General features: G+C 30.6%; 1 protein-coding gene across 3 annotated transcripts; it reads right to left on the bottom strand.

Annotated features, from left to right (window-relative positions):
* Window positions 1-19,390: 19,390 nt before the first annotated feature.
* On the bottom strand, window positions 19,391-25,084 carry LOC112639799. Of its 3 annotated transcripts, none has more exons than XM_025414914.1 (9): window positions 24,766-25,084; window positions 24,417-24,565; window positions 23,851-24,026; window positions 23,610-23,759; window positions 22,775-22,894; window positions 22,080-22,244; window positions 21,813-21,863; window positions 21,048-21,194; window positions 19,391-19,607 (listed from the first exon to the last, which is right to left on the bottom strand). In XM_025414914.1, exons 3-9 carry the CDS (start codon window positions 24,023-24,025, stop codon window positions 19,495-19,497), a joined length of 921 nt encoding a protein of 306 aa, XP_025270699.1. In that variant the 5' UTR covers window position 24,026; window positions 24,417-24,565; window positions 24,766-25,084; the 3' UTR covers window positions 19,391-19,494. The 3 variants fall into 3 exon arrangements, with proteins under 3 accessions (XP_025270699.1, XP_025270697.1, XP_025270698.1); XM_025414912.1 differs by having other exon boundaries at window positions 23,842-24,026; XM_025414913.1 differs by lacking the exon at window positions 24,766-25,084 and adding an exon at window positions 24,639-24,691 and having other exon boundaries at window positions 23,842-24,026.
* Window positions 25,085-26,585: the final 1,501 nt, after the last annotated feature.

Below are 26,585 nucleotides of genomic sequence, written 5' to 3' on the forward strand. Positions count from 1 at the left end.
TTGATCCGTGGTTGAAAATCCCTCGATAAAATGTATTGCACACGTTGATAATGATACGTTGATAAAATGCTTCAAGAATTCTTTCTTCATCTCGTACACGAAGGCGCACTGCTGGTGAAAATGAAGTATACTCTACAGGAATATACGGATATGATTGTGGCATACGGACTAGCGGGAAAAAATACTTATTGTGCCGCCGCAATTTACATGGAATCATTTCCCGGGTGTGCACGAAAACCAAGTGGCCGTACAATTTTACGTGTTGTGCAATAATTATGTGAAACTGAGTGTCGTGCATAATATTTTATTAACGTATCATTATCAATGTGTGCAATACATTTTATCGAGGAATTTTCAACCACGGATCAATTTTTGTAAAGGTACTGTCACCATCAATTTTTTATATTTAAGATACATTCAGGGTATAGTAATGGCATTTTGAATAATTTTCAAATTGAGAGTGGAATAGGCCTATGGGAAACCACTATAAAGAAAGCGCATCATGCTATTTACCGCAAGGTGGTGTGGAAATGATAGCGCATCATTTTCTCGCCACTAAAAGGACGGGTCATTTTTCGGCGCGGTATTGCGATATACCGCAAATCACCATCATATCTCGAAGAGCGATCCGCCCATCGCTTCGCCGTACTCGTAGTATCAAATTATAGTGGGACGACTCTCATCGCCGCGCGCTTCTACTCACGCAGATTGGCCGATCTTCTTTATTTAATTTTTCGTTAATTATTGCGACAATCACAAAACAATAGAGGTCCTTCGTTTTTAATTCGAGCCAATCTACTTCCTTATTTCTTCAAGGTTGAAAATCGACGGATACCCTGTATAGGCGCGAAATAAACTCTCTGAAGACGCGATATTTACTTCACGAAAGCGGGATACAGAATGTCTTTTGGAAAACCAAGATTCAGCATACGTGATCCGGGAGAAAGTTTTATGACAGGAAAATTCTAAGGGACGAGTAACCGTAAGGAAAAACCATGTGCTTGCAATATGTTGATTGATAATCTAAGGCAGAGCTGTTCACGTTTTGCACTTTTCGGCCGATTTCCGATTTGAGTCAACGCCTATCGTCCCTCCCTTTACGTCTCGAGACACTTTACTACAGGAGCGGCGCATCTGTAACGCGATGCCGTTCCCTACGCCCCGTCTGCCAAAGGTCAATTTTAAAGAAATATCTAAAGAGAGATATCTAAGATATCTAAGATAAAGAGATATCTAAGATTCTAAAAAGATATTTAAATTGTAAAGAACTCGAATATTTAAAATATTCGATTAAATATTAGATTATCAATCAACAAATGACAAGCACATGGTTTTTCTTTACGGTTACTCGTCCCTTAGAATTTTCCTGTCATAAAACTTTCTCCCGGATCACGTATGCTAAATTTTGGTTTTCCAAAAGACATTCTGTATCCCGCTTTCGTGAAGTAAATATCGCGTCTTCAGAGAGTTTATCTCGCGCCTATATAGAGTACACATCGCGACTTGATTTAAATTACATTAAATTTATACAATAAACGGACCGTTTAAATTGTAGATAAAATAAATTCGGAGTTATTCATTTAACGCGAAGCGTCAATTATTTATCTCCCGAGATCACCCACATATACAGGATGTTTCCGCAACATATACATCATTAAATCGGGTTTCCAGTGCGAGATCGTCACTCTCATGACTGTTTCTTTGCGTTCGACACAAGGCATACGAAATCTTTCGTGCGATCACTAAGAGCATCGATTGACTCAAGCATAGCCCCAAGCATCGTGGGTGTTTCTCCTCGCCGAGAAAAACCAAGAAAAAAATCTTCGACCCCGGCGGGATTCGAACCCAATATCCCTACATCCATGGGGCCTGTGCAACCAGCATGTTAACCACTCAACCATCGAGGATTCTAGTAAAACTTCAAATATTGACAAAAATACGTTAATCCTAGGGAAAGTGGAAAAAGCACGGTTCTATGTAATCACATGCTTCTTCGCAAATTTTCATTCAAATAAAGTAGTGCTAGGCTGTCTGAGAATAGACAATGTGTGTAACATTAACAACACATTTATCCCTGAAAAAATAATACAGACGACCCTAGCGTTGCAGATAGTGCGCATGTAATTAATCGCCTGCTCTGTATATATATATATATATACAGGGTTGGACAAAAGTTCCGGAACGGTCAATTATCTCAGGAAATATTGATTTATTAAAAAAATGTTTCGAACAAAAGTTGTAGGATTCAAGAAAATCTATTTACTGATCTTATTGACCTTGAGTGGCGTTGCCAAGGTCAGGTCAAGGTCACGTCAATTTTTTTAAATTAAACATACCATTTTTAATTCCAGAATCTAATAGCTGTCAAGAGCTTTCCAAAACCTTATAATGAAGTATTTTTTCGTTAAGCACATGATGAATTATGAAGCTTGAAAGTTACAGTATCGCCGGCATTAGCATTACCCAAGATATACCACGCGGAGGTTGCACGGTCGGATTTATATCTTTTTTGTTTTGTGATATGTGCGTGTGTGTGCGTGTACGTGTGTGTGCGTGTGCGTGCGTGCGTGCGTGCGTGCGTACGCGCGCGCGCGTGCTCTCTCATGTGTTTCTAAATAAATGTTCATTAATTTTTTAAGTGTTCAAATTGATGTCCTCCTGCTTCTTGGCAGTATCCTAAGCGAAAGTAAAATGTATCTGTGACGTTTCTTAAAGTTTCCGGTGTTATTAAATTTGAAATGTTTAATATTCTTTCCCTTAAATCGTTCACGTTGGTAGGTTTCGTTTCATAAACTCTACTTTTCAAATATCCCCAGTAGAAAAAGTCTAACGGGTTTAGATCAGGAGATCTGGGTGGCCATTCTATCGTGCCTCTTCTACCAATCCATCGACCAATAAAAGTTTCGTTTAGAAAATTGCGTACACGCAATGCGAAATGAGCTGGAGCCCCATCATGTTGATACCAAACATTTTCAAAAGCATCTCCAGCAATATTTTGGATACCCGGTATTATTCGGTTTCTCAACAAATCTAAATAACTTTTCGCTGTTATATTACCATCAATAAAAAATGGTCTTATGATACGATTACACAATATTCCGGCCCAAACATTTACTTTCTCAGGATACTGCGTGCGGCAATCTCTCATCCAGTGAGGATTTTCATCAGCCCGTTTTAATAAAAATCTTGTGTTTGCGTAGTAAATTAACAGAGAAAATGAAGTGTGACTCTGCAGGATATACGGATATGATTGTGGCATACGGACTAGCGGGAGAAAATACTTATCGTGCGGCCGCAATTTACATGGAATCATTTCTCGGGCGTGCACGAAAACCAAGTGGCCGTACAATTTTACATGTTGTGCAATAATTATGTGAAACTGAGTGTCGTGCATAATATCGGTATAACCGGTCCAGCAGTGCGTCTTCGTGTATGAGATGAAGAAAGGATTCTTGAAGAATTTTATCATCGTATCACATTATCAACGTGTGCAATACATTTTATCGAGGGATTTTCAACCACGAATCAATTTTTGGTAAAGGTACTGTCCATTAATTTTTTACATTTAGGATATATTCAGCGTATAGTAAATGGCATTTTGAATAATTTTTAAATTGAGAGTGGAATAGGCCTATGGGGGAAACCACTATAAAAAAAAGCGCACCATGCTATCTACCGCAAGGTGGTGTGGAAATGATAGCGCATCATTTTCTCGCCACGAAAAGGGGGGACGGGTCATTTTTCGGCGCGGTATTGCGATATATCGCAAACCACCATCATGTCTCGGAGAGCGACCCGCCCACCGCTTCGCCGCGCTCGTAGTATCGGATTAGTGGGACGACTCTCGTCGCCGCGCGCTTTTACTCACGCAGATTGGCCGATCTTTTTTATTTAATATTTCGTTAATTATTGCGACAATCCCAAAACAATACAGGTCATTCCTTTTTAATTCGAGCCAATCTACTTATTTATTTCATTAAGGTCGAAAATCGACGGACACCCTGTATTTGAACTTTTTTTAACGTAGAATTTCCTGAGATATTTTAAATTTCAATACAATATTTATGATTCTTGTCAGTCGAATATCTCGAAAACCGAAAGCGAAAAATATTTCAGACAAAAGTTGTCTGGTTTTAAGGAGGCTATAAGATGATACCATTCAAGAGCTAAAAATAAGTGCCATTAAAAAATTTATTTTAATTTAAAAATTTAAATTTTTAAATGAAATTTTTAAATTTTAAAAAATTTTTTATTTTTAGCTCTTGAAAGTCAAACCAATAGTACCATCTAATGCGTCGTCTACAATAGGACTTTAAGACTTAAGATTTCAGAAATTGACCAATTACAATTGAATTTAAAGAAGAATAATAAATATGATTGGTCAATTTCTTAAATTTTAAGTCTCATTATAGCCGCTTTATAGCCTTCTTAAAACCAAACAATATCATCATAATATATAAAATTTAAAATATCTCAGGAAGTCCTGCATTAAAAGGCTTCAAATATAGGGTTATGGAGAGCTCTCGAGGTCAGCTACAAGAATATGTAATAAAAAATAGAGGATGCCATAAAAAAATTGAGGTGACCTTCACGTGACCTTCAAATGACTATCCAAGGTTGAACCAATGATACCATCTTATGGCCCCCTCGAAATCATAAAACTTTCGTCTGAAACATTTTTCTTTAAAATGCTTTGTTTCCAAAATAATTGCGTACGTTGATTAAAATGACTCACCCTGTATATGTATATGTGTATATATATATATATATATATATATATATATATATATATATATACAGGGTGTCCCTGAGCATGTGCTCACTCATTTGTAAAAAGGTAGAGCGCAGTAAATTAAATAAAGAAATCCTATTATATGTAACGATTTTTGTAATAACAAATATTAATTATTGAAATCGGACGAATGAGAGAAGCGCTCGAGCGCTCGAGCTATCACGGCCCACCGTGTCAGATATTGCCTGCCGACACGCGGCGGGAGGAGGGACAGCGCGCCAAACAATGCCAGAAATGAGACGCGAGATGCGAGTCTTGACGCGATGCAGTGAAACGTGAAAATGGCGATAGCGGTAACCACGGGTAGCGGCGCGTTGTCCCTCCTCCCGCCGCGTGTCGGCAGGCAATGTCTGACGGTGGGCCGTGCTATAGCTCGAGCGCTCGAGCGCTTCTCTCATTCGTCCGATTTCAATAATTAATATTTCGATTGTTATTACAAAAATCGTTACATATAATAGGATTTCTTTATTTAATTTACTGCGCTCTACCTTTTTACAAATGAGTGAGCACATGCTCAGGGACACCCTGTATATACAGGGTGAGTCATTTTAATCAATACACTCGAATATCTCGAAAACAGCTATCACTCTTCAGAAAGAAATGTTTCAAACAAAAATTATAAGGTGTAAAGGGGGACATAAGATGGTAGCATTGGTTTGACCTTGGAAAGTCATTTCAAGGTCACATAAAAGTCACCTTCAATTTCTTAAATTGAACCCACTATTTTTCATTACATATTCTTGTAGCTTATCTCGAGGGCTTTCCAAAACACTACAGACAAATGTTTTTTCATTAAGTACTTTTTGAGTTATAAGGCTTCAAAGTTTGCAGTACTTCGATATAAAATGTAAAATATCTCGTAAAATATTTAGTTTTCGGTAGTCTTACCCTAATACTTTTATGCACAGGATAATGAGACAAAACTATTGGTGCAAAGAAAACGTATGATTGTTTATAATAAAAAATGTGTAATTTGCAATGCACTTTTTGTTATAAACAATCATGCGTTTTCTTTGTACCAATAGTTTTGTCTCATTATCCTGTGCATAAAAGTATTAGGGTAAGACTACCGAAAACTAAATATTTTACGAGATATTTTGCATTTTATATCGAAGTACTGCAAACTTTGAAGCCTTATAACTCAAAAAGTACTTAATGAAAAAACATTTGTCTGTAGTGTTTTGGAAAGCTCTCGAGATAAGCTACAAGAATATGTAATGAAAAATAGTGGGTTCAATTTAAGAAATTGAAGGTGACTTTTACGTGACCTTCAAATGACTTTCCAAGGTCAAACCAATGCTACCATCTTATGTCCCCTTCACACCCTACAATTTTTGTTTGAAACATTTCTTTCTGAAGAGTGCTGTTTTCGAGATATTCGAGTGTATTGATTAAAATGACTCACCCTGTATATATATATATATATATATATATATATATATATATATATAAAGTATCTTTTATTTTACTGACTTCGAATTTGCTTCATTATTTTAGTCATATATTAATAAATAAATGTAACAACAATTTAATTAATTACAAAGGACTCATTTGTTGATGAATTTTATAAGTTAATATACTTAACATTGCTGTAAAAACATACATTAATCTGTCGATGTATCTAATAAAAAATATAAGTGTTAAAAATAACAATTTGTACAAATTTGTAAAAATAACATCTTGCGTCACGGTCTTTCAGTCTTCCTTTTTATTTCGTTTTGCTAAAATTTATGTTTTTACAGATGGAATGAACCTGAATTTACCGATGAAATAATACAAGGGTACACAGTGCAATGTTTTTTCATCGAGGACTTAAAAGAGATTCAAACCTGCGACGATAAAAATATCACAACTACAAAATTGGAGCACACGGTGCACAATCTAATATCTGACACGACATATTATTTTCGAGTACGTGCGCATACTAAAATTGTTGCTGGTCCTTACACGGATTTAATCAATGTGTCGACTACACATGAAAATCCAATACCTAAATTATTAGTCACAACGAATTTAGGTATGGAAATATTGGACATGGATTTAAACATTACTAATTTCGTAATGACAGGGTACGTATACTGATAAAAAAATAGTTATAATTATCATAAATTGTTTTTACACTAACTATAAAATTAAAGTTATTATTAATATGCACAAGTTTATTATTATCAACATTATAGTAGTAATAACTATAAAATTAAATATATCAGCTATAATTTTTTACTATACAATTATAGTTGACTCCTTTTTTCAGATTAAAAAGAAATGTCGCTTATTCGATACAAGACAATAGAATTGATTGGATTGATAGAAACGATCTAATGACATTGAAGATTAATGAAAATAATATCACAAAAATAGCTAGCTTTGATAATACTCTATATAATCTCTGCATTGACTGGGTAGCAAGGAATCTATATTTCATCTCTTACAGGTAACACTACTACTGTCATATTATAAAGTTCGACTTAACAATGTGGGAAAATGACATAATTAAATTTGATGAGATTTTCAAATCAAAAATTTTTATCAACTATTTAAATGTATTACCATCTATATGGGGTAGGTTTACTACCGTTTACCTGAAAAAATAATTTTGTATTGAAGATTGCAAATTTCCATTGCAAATTTGTAATTTTTCTATAATTTTACATGGTTTTATAATTAAGATCATAAGTAAAAAATATAATAAGTTATTATATAATTATAAGAATTTCGAATTTTCACTACATATAAATTTCTGTTTTTGTTAAAATAATATTTTATAATGAGTAAAATAATTACATATTTTTTAGCATTTTATATGACGTATCATACAATTGGACAATTACAGAATATCGTATGATGAAATATCATCTCGATAGAAAAATCGAGCAAATTGTTCAGATAAATGCATCCTTTTGCCTACTTCATTATATAGATTCTTTTCGTGATATGATAATTGATGACATGAATAATGAGGAGCCGTTAATTTACTGGTTAAGTGAGAATTACATAATTGTAACAGACATTAACATTTCTACGTGCAATATGATTTTACACAAGAAAAACATAGGTGATAACATCCGCTTCCAAATTATGACGATTGACAAAACAAACATTTACATTTTAGTATATCAAAATTTATATACTGTTTCACATACTATGTTTCATCATATCTACGTTTTGAAAAATATATATGCAAGCCTCAAGAGCATAAATGCAGAATATGTTGAAAAGATAATCGATAAAAATAATATTTTTGAAATTCACGCTTTTGATAAATCTTTACAATCATATCCTCCAATGAGATGCCTGATATCTGACGAAAAAATTTATAATTTTGAGAATGTGAATGCAACGGCAAATAGTATCATTGTGAATCTTCCAGAGTCGGTTGTAAAGAATGGATGCAAAAAATATAATTTACCAACTATTATATATACTATCTCCATAAGCTGTTTAGACAACAACCTCAACAAGTCTGAAAAATTCAATGTGCTGCGATTTATAACGTGGGAACGATATTACGAGATTCAAAACTTAACACCATTTACAGAGTACAAGTTGAAGTTTACTTTAAGCAATTTTTACTTTGATCAATTATCAATAAATCCATTCGATTCGAATGTGATACCAATAAAAACTAATTTGGGCAGGCCTAATGCATCAGAAAACATAAGTGTTCTAGCTTTGGCGCCTACTATAGCAGTAGTTGATTGGATGCCATTCGAGAAACTGTACTGCGCGACGGTGATTTACGAAGTGTATTTAGTTACATTAGTGAACGGAACGCAACAAAAGAGCAAACAATTTATCAACGCGCCGAAACATATAGCAGACGGCAGATTTTTCACAAAGATTAACTTGTCGCTACCAGTACAAGATTACTCGATATACGTGCGTGTATATCTAATTAATTTCAGCGATTTGTACAACGAGAGTTTAAGCAAGATCGTTCACATATACTCAGAACCAAACAATATTACTTTGAACGGGGTCAACATAAATAGCATGAACATTTCATGGATCTCCAATATTAATCTGACGATCTTTTGTACACTAGAGTACAAAGATATTGCAGCAGAAAAGTGGCAAAACATGAATTATATTAAAGTAAATTATAACAATGAAGTAATGTACCGTGTTGAAAATTTACAATCGGGATCTTTATACAAGTTTCGCTTGATATTGAGATACCTCGAATATGACGAAAATTTTATTTTATGGCCGGCTGATGAAAGATTTATTTTTTCAACACTTGGTAGCAAACGTGGTAAGCAAATGAAAATACCTATACAGCACAATAAGATTACGGATATATTGAAGAATAATTTCATTAAAACATTGGAATATTGCAAATCGAATGCGAAACTCTGCTGAGTTATTGTGTATTTGTTGGGTATTCTTCCGAAAACGATCATGTTCCGATTTGAGCCAAATTTTGTAAGTAGGTTCCTTTTAGGTATAAAAGAAGTATACGAGAAGGATTTTTGGCGACTCGAAAATTAAGGTACTTTTTAAGTCCTTTTTCCTAAAAATGAATATTACCTTTAGACAGTTTGTTCGGAATGATTTTTTTATTTTTTATTGAATATTCTGGCAGCTCACGTCAAGAGCTTCCCAAAACACTACAATTAAGTTAGTTTTCATTAAGTACTTTCCGAGTTATGGGGCTTGATACTAATAAAGATTTTAATTTTTTTTCTAAGAAAAAGAAATATCATTTACACGCGATTTTATTGTTTTATCACTTAAAAGAATGCTAGCAGTTTCTTCAAGAGTTAACGAATTTCCAAACAACTCTACTGCGATGAGACATTCCTTTACAAATTTCCCTTTAGAAAATGATTTTGAATTTTTGGCGATAAGGTTTGAAATCGCATACGATGCTGTAAGAGCTTTTACCCAAAATAAAGCATTATACGAAGATGCATTATCACGAGAATTCGGATTACCTTCTTGATAAATTAATTTTAAACCTTCGATTAAATTAATGTTTCTAAAATATATTATATTGCTAATGTCTAATTCATACTTTGTTAATTTATATTTATTTCTACAATATATATATATATATATATATATATATATATATATATGTTATATATATGTACAATATATATATGTACAATATGTATATGTACAATATATATATGTACAATATGTATATGTACAATATATACAGGGTGACCCATTTTAACATAGGCAGCCAAATAATTCGAAAAATAAGCACACTATGAAAAAATGGTTAGAATCAAAATTTCGTCATTTCGAGGGGGACGTACAATGACGTTAAAATCAGCCCCCCCACCCCTCCCCCTGGGCGGTGAGGGGGGGCAAGTTTGAAATCTTAAATGGGAACCCCTATTTTTCATTGCATATTCTTGTAGCTTATCTCGAGAGCTTTCCAAAACACTATAATTAAGTACCTTTTTATTAAGTACTTTTTGAGTTATAAGGCTTGAAATAATTTCTTAATTTTACATAAACCATAAAATATCTAGTAAACCATTCATTTTTCGATTATCTTACCTTGATACTTTTATGTACAAAATAATGAGAGGAATCAATTGGTGTAAAGAAAACACATAGTTGTTTCTAAGAAAAAATATGTAATTTGCAATTAACAATTCCATATTTTTTCTTAAAAACAACTGTATGTTTTCTTTACACCAATTGATTCCTCTCATTATTTTGTACATAAAAGTATGAAGGTAAGATAATCGAAAAATGAATGGTTTACTAGATATTTTATGGTTTATGTAAAATTAAGAAATTATTTCAAGCCTTATAACTCAAAAAGTACTTAATAAAAAGGTACTTAATTATAGTGTTTTGGAAAGCTCTCGAGATAAGCTACAAGAATATGCAATGAAAAATAGGGGTTCCCATTTAAGATTTCAAACTTGCCCCCCCTCGCGGCCCAGGGGGAGGAGTGGGGGGGCTGATTTTAACGTCATTGTACGTCCCCCTCGAAATGACGAAATTTTGATTCTAACCATTTTTTCGTAGTGTGCTTATTTTTCGAGTTATTTGGCTGCCTAAGTTAAAATGGGTCACCCTGTATATATATATATATATATATATATATATATATATATATATATATATTAATTTATATTTATTTCTACAATATTTATACTTTGTTAATTTATATATTTCTACAATATTTCTGTAATGTTGCAATGCAATTTGTAATATTGCATATTGTTGCAATGTAATTGTAACATTCTGTGCTGCATAGATATTATAACATTATGTGCTAATTCTTTTAGTTATGAATAGACTTAAAATTTTAAAAAATTAAATTTTGTAATAATGTTATAAGTAAAAATGAATTTCTAAAAACATACACACACGAAGATATTAAAATTAGTTAATTTAGTATATTTAAATTTTAATTTAGTATATTAAAATTAGTATATTTTTGCTTAATATAGATATTCCAAGCACTCCTGGAATAATAGCGAAAAAATATTACTTATTATTGATGTTAAGTTTTATCGTTATAGTTACTATAATCTGCGTCTGCTACTCTTATCGTTGTAAGTATATTTGACGTAAGTGACGACTTGAATTGTGAATTATACATATATATCTGACATAATATCTACAAATTTACTGAAGATAGTAATTTACTTATATAAAATTAAACGAATAAATTTACTAAAAAACAATAGATTTTATAATACATATTATTACATAATTAAGTCGAAGTTTATAACAGTGTATCGTCAAGGCAGAGATAATAATGAACAATTTTTGTCTTCAACAATGACCGATGTAGAATTGACTTAAGATTGTTGGCCGTTTGTTTAGATGAAGATTCTCCGTTACTAGTGTTGGAATTGATGGAAACTGGTAAAATCTGGTGGAATCTGTTAAAATATTTAAGAGAATGTCGAAATTTGCAAGCGTCAGATTCGGTTGCTCTGCGTTTGCAAGATTTGCTTGCCATGTGCGAAGATGTTGCGCGAGGTTGTTGTTACTTGGAAGAGATGCGTTTCGTACATAGAGATCTAGCGTGTCGCAATTGTTTAGTATCTTCGAGAAATCGAGAAAATCGTATCATCAAAATTGGAGATTTTGGACTAGCTAGAAATATTTACAAGGATGATTATTATCGCGTGGTAAATACAATTATGAAAAAAATTAAGGATTAAAAAATGAACTTATTTGAAAATACTTTCCATTTTTTTATCATAATAGTATTCTGCATTGTTTTTTTAAGTAATATAGAAGATAAATAGTTTTTATTTATATATAGCAAGAGACAAATGAACATTTTTCACGTATTCTAAAAACCAGAAAATTAATGGTTTGTTAAAATCATGTTTTAGAAAGGAAAAGGTTTGTTTCCTATTCGCTGGATGGCACCGAATCTTTAATGATCAGAAAATTTACTTCTCAAAGCGATGTTTGGTCATTTGGGGTTTTAATGTGGGAAATTACATCGTTGGGTGAGCAACCTTATAGTGCCAAGGCTAATGAAGAAGTGATAAATTATGTACGTGCTGGAGGAAGGTTGCCGATGACTCTTAACTGTCCGTCACCATTGTACCAGTTGATGCTACGTTGCTGGAATGCAGCGGATGCTAGACCAAATTTCAAATTTTGTCTGAAAAATATTGTAGCATTACGAAAGAACATAGAAGATGTCTTACTAAGTCCAGTCGATACCATTTAGCCGATATAATTAAATTAATGTTTATCTTATTTTCCAAACAATTTAATAAATCTTAATGTAGAAAAAATATTTCTAGGATATTTCTAAATTGATTCTGTTATTTGCAGGTTTGATCTTAATATTACATGTATCAATGAAAATTAAAGAAATTTTGTAATCTTACTTTCCATAAAATTTTGATTATTATTAAAAAATATCATATCCGTACATATTAATAAGTATCATATTTTCATGATTGTACAAAATTAAATAATAAATTGGTATATAATTCGGCTCTATGTATTTTAAACAACATAATAATTTAGTATCGAGCACTAAGAGCCGATAAACGCGGATGGCAATGCGTAAATTTTTACGAACATTAATTGTTCGCGAAAAAATTTTTTTTATAAGACATATGCACATATGCCAGGTTATAGATTCTCTTGGTTTGAGACTTCTATAACAACCCCTTTTACCCCCCTGGAGAGATGTAGACAGGAAAAATATCGGGGCGAAGTCGCTGAATCGGGAATCGAACCCGAGTCTTTCGCTTGCCGGGCGACTGCTCTTACCACTGAGCTATTCAGCCCCACACCGATACTTCTCCTGTACGTTTTTATTAATCGATGGAAATAAATGAGAACACGATAATTAGCTCAACGTGTAGTTCTAAATAAATTGGTATATAATTCGGCTCTATGTATTTTAAACAACATAATAATTTAGTATCGAGCACTAAGAGCCCATAAACGCGGATGGCAATGCGTAAATTTTTACGAACATTAATTGTTCGCGAAAAAATTTTTTTTTATAAGACATATGCACATATGCCAGGTTATAGATTCTCTTGGTTTGAGACTTCTATAACAACCCCTTTTACCCCCCTGGAGAGATGTAGACAGGAAAAATATCGGGGCGAAGTAAATAATATAATGATATATCTAATTTGTGTTTTTGAATAATCGAAGCGAAATCTAATGATTGCGATTATATATGTATATTGTTGCGCCCCCCGTTTCGTGCATGCGGATGTATCGCCACCCGTTATTTCGTCGACGGAAGAGGGCCGTCTCCGCGCGCGTCGTCAAGTTATTGTTTATCAACAACGATAGTCAGCTGAGAGGAGTCTGGGCCAGCTGTCAAGCTGAGCGGACGCGTTTACGAATCGTCTCTGTGTTCCTTATTATTATCTGTTGTTGTGTGTTCTGTGTTCTCTATGAAAGTGTCTTTGTTCCCTAAAAGTGTCTGGTTATTTTACGCGTCTCGCGAGTGCGGCCGATTACTTAGAGCGCGTCTTCGATATATATCGATAAGTCCTCGCCTCAGGCGCAACAATATGTATATGTACGAACAATATTTTTTTGAACATGGGAATATAATTAATTTTCGACATTATATATGACCGATAATTACAAACTGATTGTAAAATTTATGAGTGAAAGGGGAAACGCGAATAATATTCTCTACAATTAGTTGTAAATATATAAACATAATAATATAATTGTTTTTCAATTTATAACAGTTATTATGTATGAATTTTTTACATCATTCGAGATAAGTATATATATATATTATATCTTTTTATTTAATGACTCACTATATATTCAAATTATATTGATGATTTACAAAAGTATGCAGTTGTATAAATGAACTATATTTATTGCTTTATCTCCAATAACTGTTTAATAAAGCCAATAATGTATAAATATATATTTACACACAAGTACGGTCTATCATTTCGAAAAAATTCTTCCACGTATATATATCTTTGTTGGGGAGTAAAAAGTTTTTATAAATTTAAAATGTTTGAAAATACATCTATTATTATGCATGAATTTAAAAAGAGACCGTTATATTAATGTTTATATTATTAAAAATATTTTTATGCAGAATGTCTCTTTAACAATATAGAAACATTTTTGTTTCTATATTGTCTAAATATGTCACAAAAGGAGACCGAAACATCATAGAATTATTTTCAATTATATTTCACGTAATTAAAGTAAAGTGTTTATTACATTTTTTTGGAAATAAAGTAATTGATTTATAGCGGGAAAAAGGGAAAATTTGATTGGATGCACTAATGCACATGTGCATAATAAAGATTGTCGTATATAAAATTACAATAGTAGAATTAAAATAATAAAGTAATTAATATTATAAATTTTTTTATTATATTATATTATATATATTAAGTATATTATATTAAGTTAATATTAATTAAAGTTATATTATATATGTTATATATATTATAAGGTTATTCATAGCAAATAATGATAATAATAGCTCGTACAATTAATTATATTATTTATTTTAGTTATGTATGTGCTACTGTGAATTTTTACTTATTTGTACTAATACAAAAACAGTACGGCGTTACCGTATCGTTTGATTCAAACTGCATTATGTGAATATACAGAAAAACGTATAAATCATTTTCTTTTTAAATCCATTATTACTTTTCTTACAATCAGAATATCTTTTTACATTAAACGTGTTTCTTATGTCAAAGGAAAGATACTTAGAAATAAATTAATATAAAATGTTTATAATAAAATTTATTAAACAATTATATATATGTATAATTATTTTTATTTATATATAGAACTATTTTTGTTTTATATATAACTTTTTTGTTAAACAATTTTTAAAGATTTTAATTCTTTTTAAAATAACGCGAGTATCTCCGTGGAGAAAAATAAATTACAACAGAAGTAGCTAATAAAACGTCGTGGTACCACGTGATCAGATTGATCATTCTAAGTCAGTTACTATTGTGATTGCTAGCCAAAACGCACTATCGCGTTACTTATCGTTTGATTCAAACTGAGTTTCAAGGAATTTATCGAAAATATATATATATATATACCGGGTGTTTCAGACCACCCGTACACCCCATTTTAAAGCAAAGGAAGTGGTTATTTTGAAAAATGTTTCAGACAAAAGTTGTTGAAGATAAAGTAATGCATTACATGGGTAAATTTGATTGACCTTGGGTGGCGTCGTGAAGGTCATGTCAAGGTCGACTTGAATTTTTTAAATGGGAACCCCTATTTTTCATTGCATATTCTTGTAGCTTATCTCGAGAGCTTTCCAAAACACTATAATTAAGTACCTTTTTATTAAGTACTTTTTGAGTTATAAGGCTTGAAATAATTTCTTAATTTTATATAAACCATAAAATATCTAGTAAACCATTCATTTTTCGATTATCTTACCTTCATACTTTTATGTACAAAATAATGAGAGGAATCAATTGGTGTAAAGAAAACACATAGTTGTTTCTAAGAAAAAATATGGAATTGTTAATTGCAAATTACATATTTTTTCTTAGAAACAACTATGTGTTTTCTTTACACCAATTGATTCCTCTCATTATTTTGTACATAAAAGTATGAAGGTAAGATAATCGAAAAATGAATGGTTTACTAGATATTTTATGGTTTATATAAAATTAAGAAATTATTTCAAGCCTTATAACTCAAAAAGTACTTAATAAAAAGGTACTTAATTATAGTGTTTTGGAAAGCTCTCGAGATAAGCTACAAGAATATGCAATGAAAAATAGGGGTTCCCATTTAAAAAATTCAAGTCGACCTTGACATGACCTTCACGACGCCACCCAAGGTCAATCAAATTTACCCATGTAATGCATTACTTTATCTTCAACAACTTTTGTCTGAAACATTTTTCAAAATAACCACTTCCTTTGCTTTAAAATGGGGTGTACGGGTGGTCTGAAACACCCGGTATATATATATATATATATATATATATATATATATATATACCCAAACAGCACCGAGTCGACTATTAGTCGGCTGTCAGTCGACAAAAGGAGTCTAAAGTCGACTTCAAAGTCAGACTAAATGTCAACTTATTGTCGACTTTTAGTCGACAAATGACCCGAAAATAGTCGACTAAAAGTCAGTATATACAGTCGACTTTAAGTCGACTTCATGGTGACTAGAAGTTGACTTTATGGCGACTATAAGCCGACATTGTTTTTGAGGTTATGGCGACTAGGTCGACTTTTAGTCGGCAATAAGTCGACTTGTAATCAATTTGAAATCATCTATACATTTACTACCAAATTTTTATTCTCATAATGACATTTATCAAAAACTTAATTTTATATTTTAAATATACATTAAAAATATAATAATATACATTATATATTGAAAGTAATAAAATTAAATTTTTGACAAATGTCATTATGAAAATAAAAATTTGGTAGTAAATGTACAAATGTAAGTGGATATAATAAAATAGTGAAAGAGAGAACAAAAGTTATTTGTTTATAGTATTTAATGTTATTTAGAAAAAATATAAATTATTTTATGTTACATCTTAATATATATTACATAAAATACATAGTTTCGAAATAAAATTCAACGTAACATATACATATACGTACATACATCTAAATTATATACTAAATTATATATCTAAATTATATATTTTATATACTTTATGAAAAGTAATACATATATGTTTAAAACATGTTTTCTTATTTTAAACATGCTTTTTAACACAGTTTTAAACATTTTGAAAAATATTTTATAAGGCATGAACGCCAATTGTGCATAGACCTAGAAGATATGTTCTAAAGACAGAAGTTATTTAACAAAAAATTTTGTTTTACTATATATATATATATATATATATATATATATATATATATATGAAAAGATTATATATATAATCTTTTTATATATTTTTGCCTTCCATATTATTGGCAGTTTTGCATGACAGAAATTTTTATTAAACATAATAATTACATATGATAAAACATAATAATGCTTTGCAAGCAAATAATGCAGTAAGAATTTTTGAAATACATGAAGATTATATATTCAGTTTTAAATAACAATATTTAATCATTACTACATAAAGATAATTATAAATATAATAGCACTTGTATTTAAACGACTGTTTTTATTACACAAAGTACTTCTCTATTTAATGATTTTTAATAATAATATTTTACAGTATAACTAATATTTCTAATAACATATTACTATTTGCATTCAAAACAGTTTATCCATCGTATGGATTACTTTGTCTCTAGAACATATCTACGTAGCGTTTTCTCTAACAATAAATAATATTATTAGTCTCATTATCTCGCATAAATACTTCCACTTATAACAGAGCTTACTTGGATGTACGTCAAAGAGATCTAATTATATATAAATATATGTTTCTGAGCAATGTTGAAAGAGAAAAAATAGAATTTTAAAGACCGAAGAATAAAATATTAGAGAATATTCCTGCTTTGTAGGATATATATAAATAGAATATATATTGTTTTTAAATTATTTTTTTTAGAAAATAATAGTTATATATGCTTGTTAGAATTATAACAAGCATATATAATTATATTTAAATAAATTGCACATAACAGATTTTTTGGATGTGGAAAGTATACAAGAATTAGGTACTTATTACAATCACAAAATCGTCATACTGGTTATATCTCCTTTCGAGTTAATACAACTGCTAATGTTACACAGTTCTCTTTAAATTATATGTACTTGATATGTCATGTCTAGGATGAAAAAAGTATTGCAGTTATGGATAAGTAATTATCAAACATCAAAGTGAAAGCAAACTTATAATAGACTTGGAAAAATTAATTGCAATGTACAAAGTAGGTACCGAAGGAGTTTGATCTGAAAATCACGTTCTCTGGATGAATTGAGACGTTGGAAAACAACAGAATTGCGAGAATTTTTATTCTACCTTGGACTCTACCTTACTTTTATTGTTTCCAAGTCCAGTTTCGAAGATTAACTTTGGTCGTTGACCAATGCGGACTCTATCCTCTCTCAAGAACAGCCCCAGCACCCATTGATTGAAGCTCGATCAAGAGCGTCAATCAACGCGGACTCTGTTCTCGAAAGAAGACAGTCCCAGCACCCATTGATCGAAGATTAACCTTGGTCGTCGATCAATGCGGACTCTATCCTCTTTCGAGAACAGTCCCAGCACCCATTGATTGAAGCTCGATCAAGAGCGTCAATCAACGCGGACTCTGTTCTCGAAAGAAGACAGTCCCAGCACCCATTGATCGAAGATTAACCTTGGTCGTCGATCAATGCGGACTCTATCCTCTTTCGAGAACAGTCCCAGCACCCATTGATTGAAGCTTGATCAAGAGCGTCAATCAACGCGGACTCTGTTCTCGAAAGAAGACAGTCCCAGCACCCATGGGTCGAAGATTAAGTTTTATTCAATACAAAATATCAATGTTTTATGTTATATATTAATATTATATAAAATTAATAGTTTCCAAAGAAAATGACAAATTTAACATATCAGGTACATACAATATATTTACTTGTTTAAGCCTCGCTTTCTGTTGCCGGATCGTCTCAACCACTCTTGAATACATCTTTCCACTTCAGTAATTGTAGTAGTATCCTTTTTCTTCAAAATAATTGCTACAAACATAATAATTGGATCATGTTAAAATACATGTTAACATGACATGAAGTAGTTCTAGAAAAATTCTCATCTGAATTGTATTTAATGTTAAAAAAAAGTTTGTTTAAATACAGTTCAGTGCGACTACAAAGAATGAAGAAAAATGTTAAAATTATATACCAATTATTGTGTCAGCCAGTTTCGTTGTTTTGAATGATAATCTTTTTTTTTTTGGCCTGTCCACGTGTACGCTGCCGCAACTTCATATCCGATAGTTTCCAACATTATATTTTTTACAAGTTTGGCTACGGTATCCCCGTCAAACCGCGCCATTTTTTTCATCTGTAATAAATAAAAACAATATTTTTATATATTTTTATATATTATATAATACATTTATTATTTTATTGCACAATTTCTTCAATTTATTTTTTTTTTCTAAATATTAACATTAGCTTACTGTTATCATAGGCTTTAATTTGTATAATTACAATTAATTAATGTGACAAGATACTTACAAATTGTCGCCGAACATTAATATCTTCCAATCTGTTATTGAACATTTCTGTTTATTCAACTGTAGTGAGAGGAAAATTTGGTAACAACGACACATCGTCTTGTTCTATTTCATTCCGTTATTCGTTACATTATTTTCATTTTCTAGAAAATGAATGATCCGATTGAGTTTTCGTTCAATTGTCACAAATTTGACCAAGTAATTTTTGCGGCATTTTTCTATACAACAAAAGAAATATTTAAAAGTAAATAATTAAAAATTAACCTGCAAAAATGCAACTGAAATTTATGTTATTTAATATATTATATTGTGATTTTACATATATCGTTACATATATCAAACTGCGCGCCGAACAAATATTTGGTCTTGATACAGTTATAGGTTGAAAACAAGAAGAATAGTACCAAGAGATTAAATTGATGATTAGATAATAATGATAACAACTATCTAATAAAACCCCTCTTATTTAAAATATTGCAAGTGAAGAATTTTGTTTCAAAAAATAACACCTCCAGTAAAAATCGTGATAATATCGCGATATTGTTCTCATTCTAGTTATAGCTTTTCGAGGATCTCAAATTTATTCGATGTGCAGTTTGATCTTGAAGATGTATATAAAATTGCATAATAAGATATTAGCGCCGAGATCCAGCTATAACCAATTGCCTTTTCTATTTTACTAAGTGTGTAAAATTACTACATTCAATTATTGAATGACATTCATTATTCAATTACTGAATATACAGGGTGTATCAGAGCGACCGTAACAGCAGTTTTTTGAGGAACCTAAGCATTTGAGAGAAAAATGTTTCGTACAAAAGTTGTAGGGCTTAAAATAATCTATTTAACGATCGTATCAGTTTGACTTTGAATAGCACCGTCAAGGTCATATAAAAAATACTTTGAATTTTTTAAATGGAAACCCCCATTTTTTATTGCATATTCTTGTAGCTTACCTCGAGAGCTTTTCAAAACACTATAATAAAATATTTTTCTCTTAAGTACTTTTCGAGTTATGAGACTTGAAATCACTTCTTAATTTTACATAAACCGTAAAATATCTTGTAAAATATTAATTTTTCGATTATTTTACTTTAATATTTTTATGTACAAAATAATGAGAGGAATCAATTGGTGTAAAGAAAACACATAATTGTTTCGAAAAAAAATTTAATTAATTGCGAATTACATTTTTTTTTCGAATTAATTATGTTTTTTTACACCAATTGATTCCTCTCATTATTTTGTACATAAAAATATTAAAGTAAAATAATCGAAAAATTAATATTTTACAAGATATTTTACGGTTTATGTAAAATTAAGAAGTGATTTCAAGTCTCATAACTCGAAAAGTACTTAAGAGAAAAATATTTTATTATAGTGTTTTGAAAAGCTCTCGAGGTAAGCTACAAGAATATGCAATAAAAAAATGGGGATTTCCATTTAAAAAATTCAAAGTATTTTTTATGCGACCTTGACGGTGCTATTCAAAGTCAAACTGATACGATCGTCAAATAGATTATTTTAAGCCCTACAACTTTTGTACGAAACATTTTTCTCTCAAATGCTTAGGTTCCTCAAAAAACTGCTGTTACGGTCGCTCTGATACAGCCTGTATAATAATTACATATAATAGTACAAAATGAAATAAAACTTACCACAACAAAATGAATGCTCCAATGTCATTGAATTATTTTCAATATTTTCTTTATTTTGTATTATATTTAATACATTAGTGTCATCATTGCTCGTGGAAGGAAGAATAATCAGTTGTGATACAATTGTTGGTCGAGCTGTTACGTTCCCTGTAATTGAAAGAAATATATCGTTTACATTATTGGCATTGCAGTGATACAAATGGAACATTATAGATAAATTATCGGATAAATTTGTGTAGAGCTTTATTTTGGCAATAAAACAAAAGAAAAGAATGAAAAGAGAAATCATTACTACAATTACAATTATTACATTACAATTAATAAATACTTAACAAAAATAGCAGAATAGGAAATAGTTCTATTATGGACTAAAAGGAGGTTTGATAAGGAAAGAAGAAAAAAGATGGGGAATCAAGATAATCTAAGGAGAAATTTATAAAGAAGGCCAAATATTGATAAGCAAAACTAAAGATCAAGGATGGTCAATTTAAAATAATAGCTAACGAGAAAGGAAGATGTTGGACGTATGTGGAAGTACATGGAAGTACATTAATAAATATAGGAAAAAGAAATAATAGATGAAAATATTCCTATAAACTGCTGGAAGTAGTTTCATAGAATTATCAAGAAAAACAAGAAAGAGGTATATATTAAATCTGAAGAAAGGAAAAGAGGATTTTTCATTAAGATACAAGAGCAGCAAGAGATACGGAGGGAAGAATAGGATATTTAATAAGATTGATGACATAATAATTTGAAACCTACCTTTTACAACTTTTCGACTTTCTTGCTTCTCGTGTGTCATTTTTTGCATTTCTGAAAAGCAAGAGAAATATAAGATTTTTATTTAAATTGTTCGTATTTTTACTCAATAAACAAAAAAAATAAATGATAATAAGATATATAACAATTTATTTACGACAGTATTTATGTTTGCATATACAAAATTATTTTGATTTTTTTTTTTAAACAAAACAAATCTTTATTCATACAAAAATATATTCCGTATTCAATGTATAAATATCAATGTACCTGTGTCACTACATGATGACTCATCTTCGTATGAATCTAATGAGTTTACGTCTACAAAATTAGTTTCCAATATTTCATCACTGATCTCAGGTTCATTAATATCGTTGACACTTTTGGTTGGCACGTTGGTTAAAGCCTCGTCGTTTGCTTTAATAGATCCGCATGCTACACATAAATATACATACATGTACAAATGTATACATTTACAACTTTCTAACTGACAATAATAGTGCTTTCGAGTACAGTGGGTTTTAATCCAACCCGAGTCAGAATAATGACGTCACATGTTGGAATTATCCAATGAAAACATAAAATAGAGCATGTAACGTCATTAATCCGTCATGAACCAAGTTAGAACCCATTGCACTCGAAAGCGCTATAAGAGATTTGATCATTTATACAGTGTTCCTAAATTAAACATCAAGATGTCAAGGACATTTAGGGGAAAGATAAAAACAAAAAGTCCTGTAGAGATTTCCTCGCTTTTGCTTTGTTTTGGAAAATAGTAAAAAAGAAAAGGTGTTTAAATAATTTCTTTTTGTTTTAGTAATTTTCTCCAAAACAAAGCAAACACGAGCAAATCTCTACAGAACTTTTTGCATTAGTTTTTCGATCCGCCACACGCTCCCGAAGCCTTAACATTTAATTTGGGAATACTCTGTATGTTGTATTACATGCATACATAAATGACAAACCTAGGTTAGTAATTGTCGATGATTCATTAATCGGCTGGCTTGATAATTGAGAAACACTCTTTCCACTTTCTGGAATGTAATTCGACGGGAATTTTATAATTTTCTTCTTTTTTGGTTCATCTAAAAAATTAACAAAATTATTATATTAACTTGCATTCCGAAACAAAGCAAGAGAATCATTTAGCATTATTAAAAGAATTGACAACAATGAAATATCATACTACTTCATTAAAATTGGGTCCTATTTTCAGTGTATATTTTTTAAGAGGTTACAGAAAGTGTGCTCTATAAAGTTTGAGCATTTGTGGTGAACACTGGAACCCAATCTATAATGTCTAGTCTTTCTTAAGATTAAGTTCCAATATTCACTGCAAGTGCTTAAAGTCTATAGAGCATATTTTTTGTAATCTATTAAAAGATACACTGAAAGTGGAATCCAATCTTAATAAAGTCTCTATAAATATTTTCTATGAACTCTTAGAATAAATGTACTATAAGTATCACAATCAATCTAAACATAAAAAAATGCTAAGCGTGCACTATTGATGTCGGACGCTCACAGTGTATAATAGAACGCCTAAGATGCGCACAATGGAGAGAATATTACAAACAGGAATCAAATATTTTGCTCATACTTTTTATCAAGTATCGAGTTTGAACTGCGCTAAGTAATGTCGATTGCCTAAAGATCATCCATTAGGCTATTGATATTAGTCGACGCAACTCATATTCGGCTGATACTTGATAAGAAATACACATGAAATAATGTTTAATTTCTGTCCCAAATATTTCTTCCATTGTGCGCAGCCTAAGAGTAAAAATGTAGCATACATACCTTCATTCGATGTGTCGCCATAAAATTTTCGGGCTTTAATCAATCTTTTTTTCGCAATATTCTTTGTTTCTTCCTGTAAGACAATATTGTCATCTGATGTAGACATTTGGGCTACTGCTTGTTCAACTGACCGTGCACTTAAGTAGATATCTGTAACATTTTTGCATTAATATGAATTTTACATTTTAATAAAATATAAATGATAGATATAAATATGAGATAAAAAACGTACCATACGGACCAAAATGTTTATGAAATTTAAATTCGTTCCAATCATCATGTGGTGACAATTGCTTCCGACAAGATTGAGTAAGATTTTTTGTCGCAGGCATTTTAAAAGAAGACTGTTCAAAGTTAATCCAAATTATTGGTACTGTTACACAGTAATTGTTATAAAGCAAAACGTAGAACGTCATTCTGAAATATGACATTAAAAAAACAATACATATATATGAATGTGTATGTGTGTATTTATGTGAGTGCATAAGGTACATTATTAAACCCTTCACCGATATTTCTTTACAGTTTTTTTTAGGGGGGAGGATGAGTTTTCACATTTCGATGCAAGTTAGCATCATTAATTATTAAATTGATTTTCAAATAAATAAAGTGATATTACTATTAATTCAACTTGGAGCTGTTATGATTAAAAACATATTTGGCGTGCAGTTTAGTGAACTCTTAAAAAGGTATATACAATCACACAATAAATATCAATACTAAGATCTAGCAATGACCGTTACGGCACTTTGTTATTTATATTGTGTTTTCAAATTATTTAAATAAAAAATTAGAAATGTAAATTACCTTGATTATGTATCGTACGTGCTGCTTCGCTCAATAGTCAATAATCAAATTCGCCGGCGCTTCGTCTTTCGTACTGCTTCATGCAGATATTTTGTTTCGGCTAACAATAAGACTGCAGAATTAGCACCGCCTCTATTGCACAAGATAAGCTGAAAATAAAAATACTGTTACTAATTACAGATACACGGAAACTCAATAGAGAAGAAAGAAGACGATTCTAACCTCACTTGTACATAATTGTACATATCACGAATTATTACATATAAAATTTACATATGTATATACTATATATCTCTGATATCCTTTAATATTTTATGCTATAATATTAATTATGAAAGAAGAACATTACCTTGATAAATATTGCACAGTTGGAACAAAAAGCCGGCACGCGGGAGGCACAATGGGCACACACACACAGAGACGATCGACAGGATGAAATCGCGGCGATCGCATGTCACGCGCGCACTACTTTTGACTTTCGAAGTCGACATTTAGCCGACTATTTCTAGTATAATTTTTGTCGACTTTAAATTGTTGACTTAAAGTCGACAATTTAAAGTCGACAAAAATCATCCTGGAAATAGTCGGCTAAATGTCGACTTTAACAGCTGACTTTAAGTCGACTGAAAAAAGTCGACTATTAGTCGACAAACAGTCATTTGTGCTGTGTGGGTATATATACATATATATATATATATATATATATATATATATATATGAATTAATATCAATTAGATTAACACATCAGAATTAGTAGAGTGAGAAAAACAACTAATTCAGGATTCAATGGAAATTGATTGAGTGCAAACGTTTATGAAAAATGCAAATTATGTTTGGAACAATTTTATGTGTTTTATTGAAAGGTTTAGTACTGACAGAGGCAACTATTACGCCGAAGGATTATATTACTTCAAACATCCAGGAAGAAAGTGTTTCCATGTGTTCGGATTTAAATTTCACGCAGGTAAGAGATATTTTTCGCTTGATTAAGAAACAATTGAATGTTATTGCAGTTAGTAGTTTAACTAAAAATGAATGATAATGAATTATATATTCTATAATAAGATAAGATAAAATAAAACAATTCAGAAAGAAAAATGTATTTACGATGTTGCAAAAAAAGATGGATAAAGTTTCGAAATTTTTTTTACAAATAGATGTTATATAGTATATTAAATTTAACTAAAACGGTGTTTTAAAATTCGACTGTATTATTTTGTCTCTCTCTTTCTCTCTTTTTCTATATATATATATATATATATATATATATATATATATTTATTATTACTAAAAATAACAATTTTTAAAATTAATGAAGTTTTCTGTCTATTATCTGTTATTATATTTGTACTATCTACATTATTATATACATATGATAGCACTTTATCAGATTTTTCTGTTATTTGTCTTTAATTTTTAAAATTTCCTTATTTTCCTAGATATATATAATAATATTTATTGATATATAGTAAGCTTTATACTAATGTAAATTATTTTATTTTATGAAATTAATTTACTAGAAAGATAGCATCATTTCTTTGTGTTAAGAATAATTATATAATGGCACACAGCTACTAAATATCGAGATAGAAAATTTGTCTAATTCTACATAACATTCTTCAAGTTGTATCTATTAACGCTAATATTTCAATCGACAATATATTCAATAACAATGACTAGAATTTATTAATTTTCATTGTGCATATATCCATTTATATACAATTATGTCCACATATTTTTATAGAGGCATTATATATTATTTATACTATCGGTTTATTCTATCATTTCCAGGATTTGTTTATGTTAAAAATATTACGACAATAGAGAAAATACTTGACAAGGTTAAAAATAAAGAATTTATATAATTTCTAAGACTAATACTTAATAACTGTAAAGAAATAATATTTTTAACCTTTTTATTCTTGAAGTACAAACATTAATAAAACTTTAGTAATATCGGCAAACTTTTGAAAAGAAATTTGAGTTACGATAAAATTGAGAAGAGTTAACTAACCTATCGTGAGAAAGAATCAAATCGTTAAACAAAATTATTTTAATAATTGCAAACAGCTACATTTTCGCTTGTACTACTTGCTAAAAGCTGTTATAAATCCTATTAACTCTCATTAACCTATTGATTGATTTTATTTTTGACATGAGTTATGTTTG

This window comes from Camponotus floridanus, unplaced genomic scaffold (assembly GCF_003227725.1).
Source record: "Camponotus floridanus strain SB8 unplaced genomic scaffold, Cflo_v7.5 scaffold90, whole genome shotgun sequence".
Classification (NCBI taxonomy): domain Eukaryota; kingdom Metazoa; phylum Arthropoda; class Insecta; order Hymenoptera; family Formicidae; genus Camponotus; species Camponotus floridanus.

Excerpts from the sequence above, each read along its gene's own strand:
- LOC112639799 (XM_025414912.1), bottom strand. The coding sequence starts at position 24,025 with ATGACGTTCTACGTTTTGCTTTATAACAATTACTGTGTAACAGTACCA. Across the intron at positions 22,895-23,609 it reads TGGCGACACATCGAATGAAG|ATGAACCAAAAAAGAAGAAA; the intron begins GTATGTATGCTA and ends TTAATTTTTTAG. Across the intron at positions 19,608-21,047 it reads GGAGCATTCATTTTGTTGTG|AAAAATGCCGCAAAAATTAC; the intron begins GTAAGTTTTATT and ends TTTGTTGTATAG.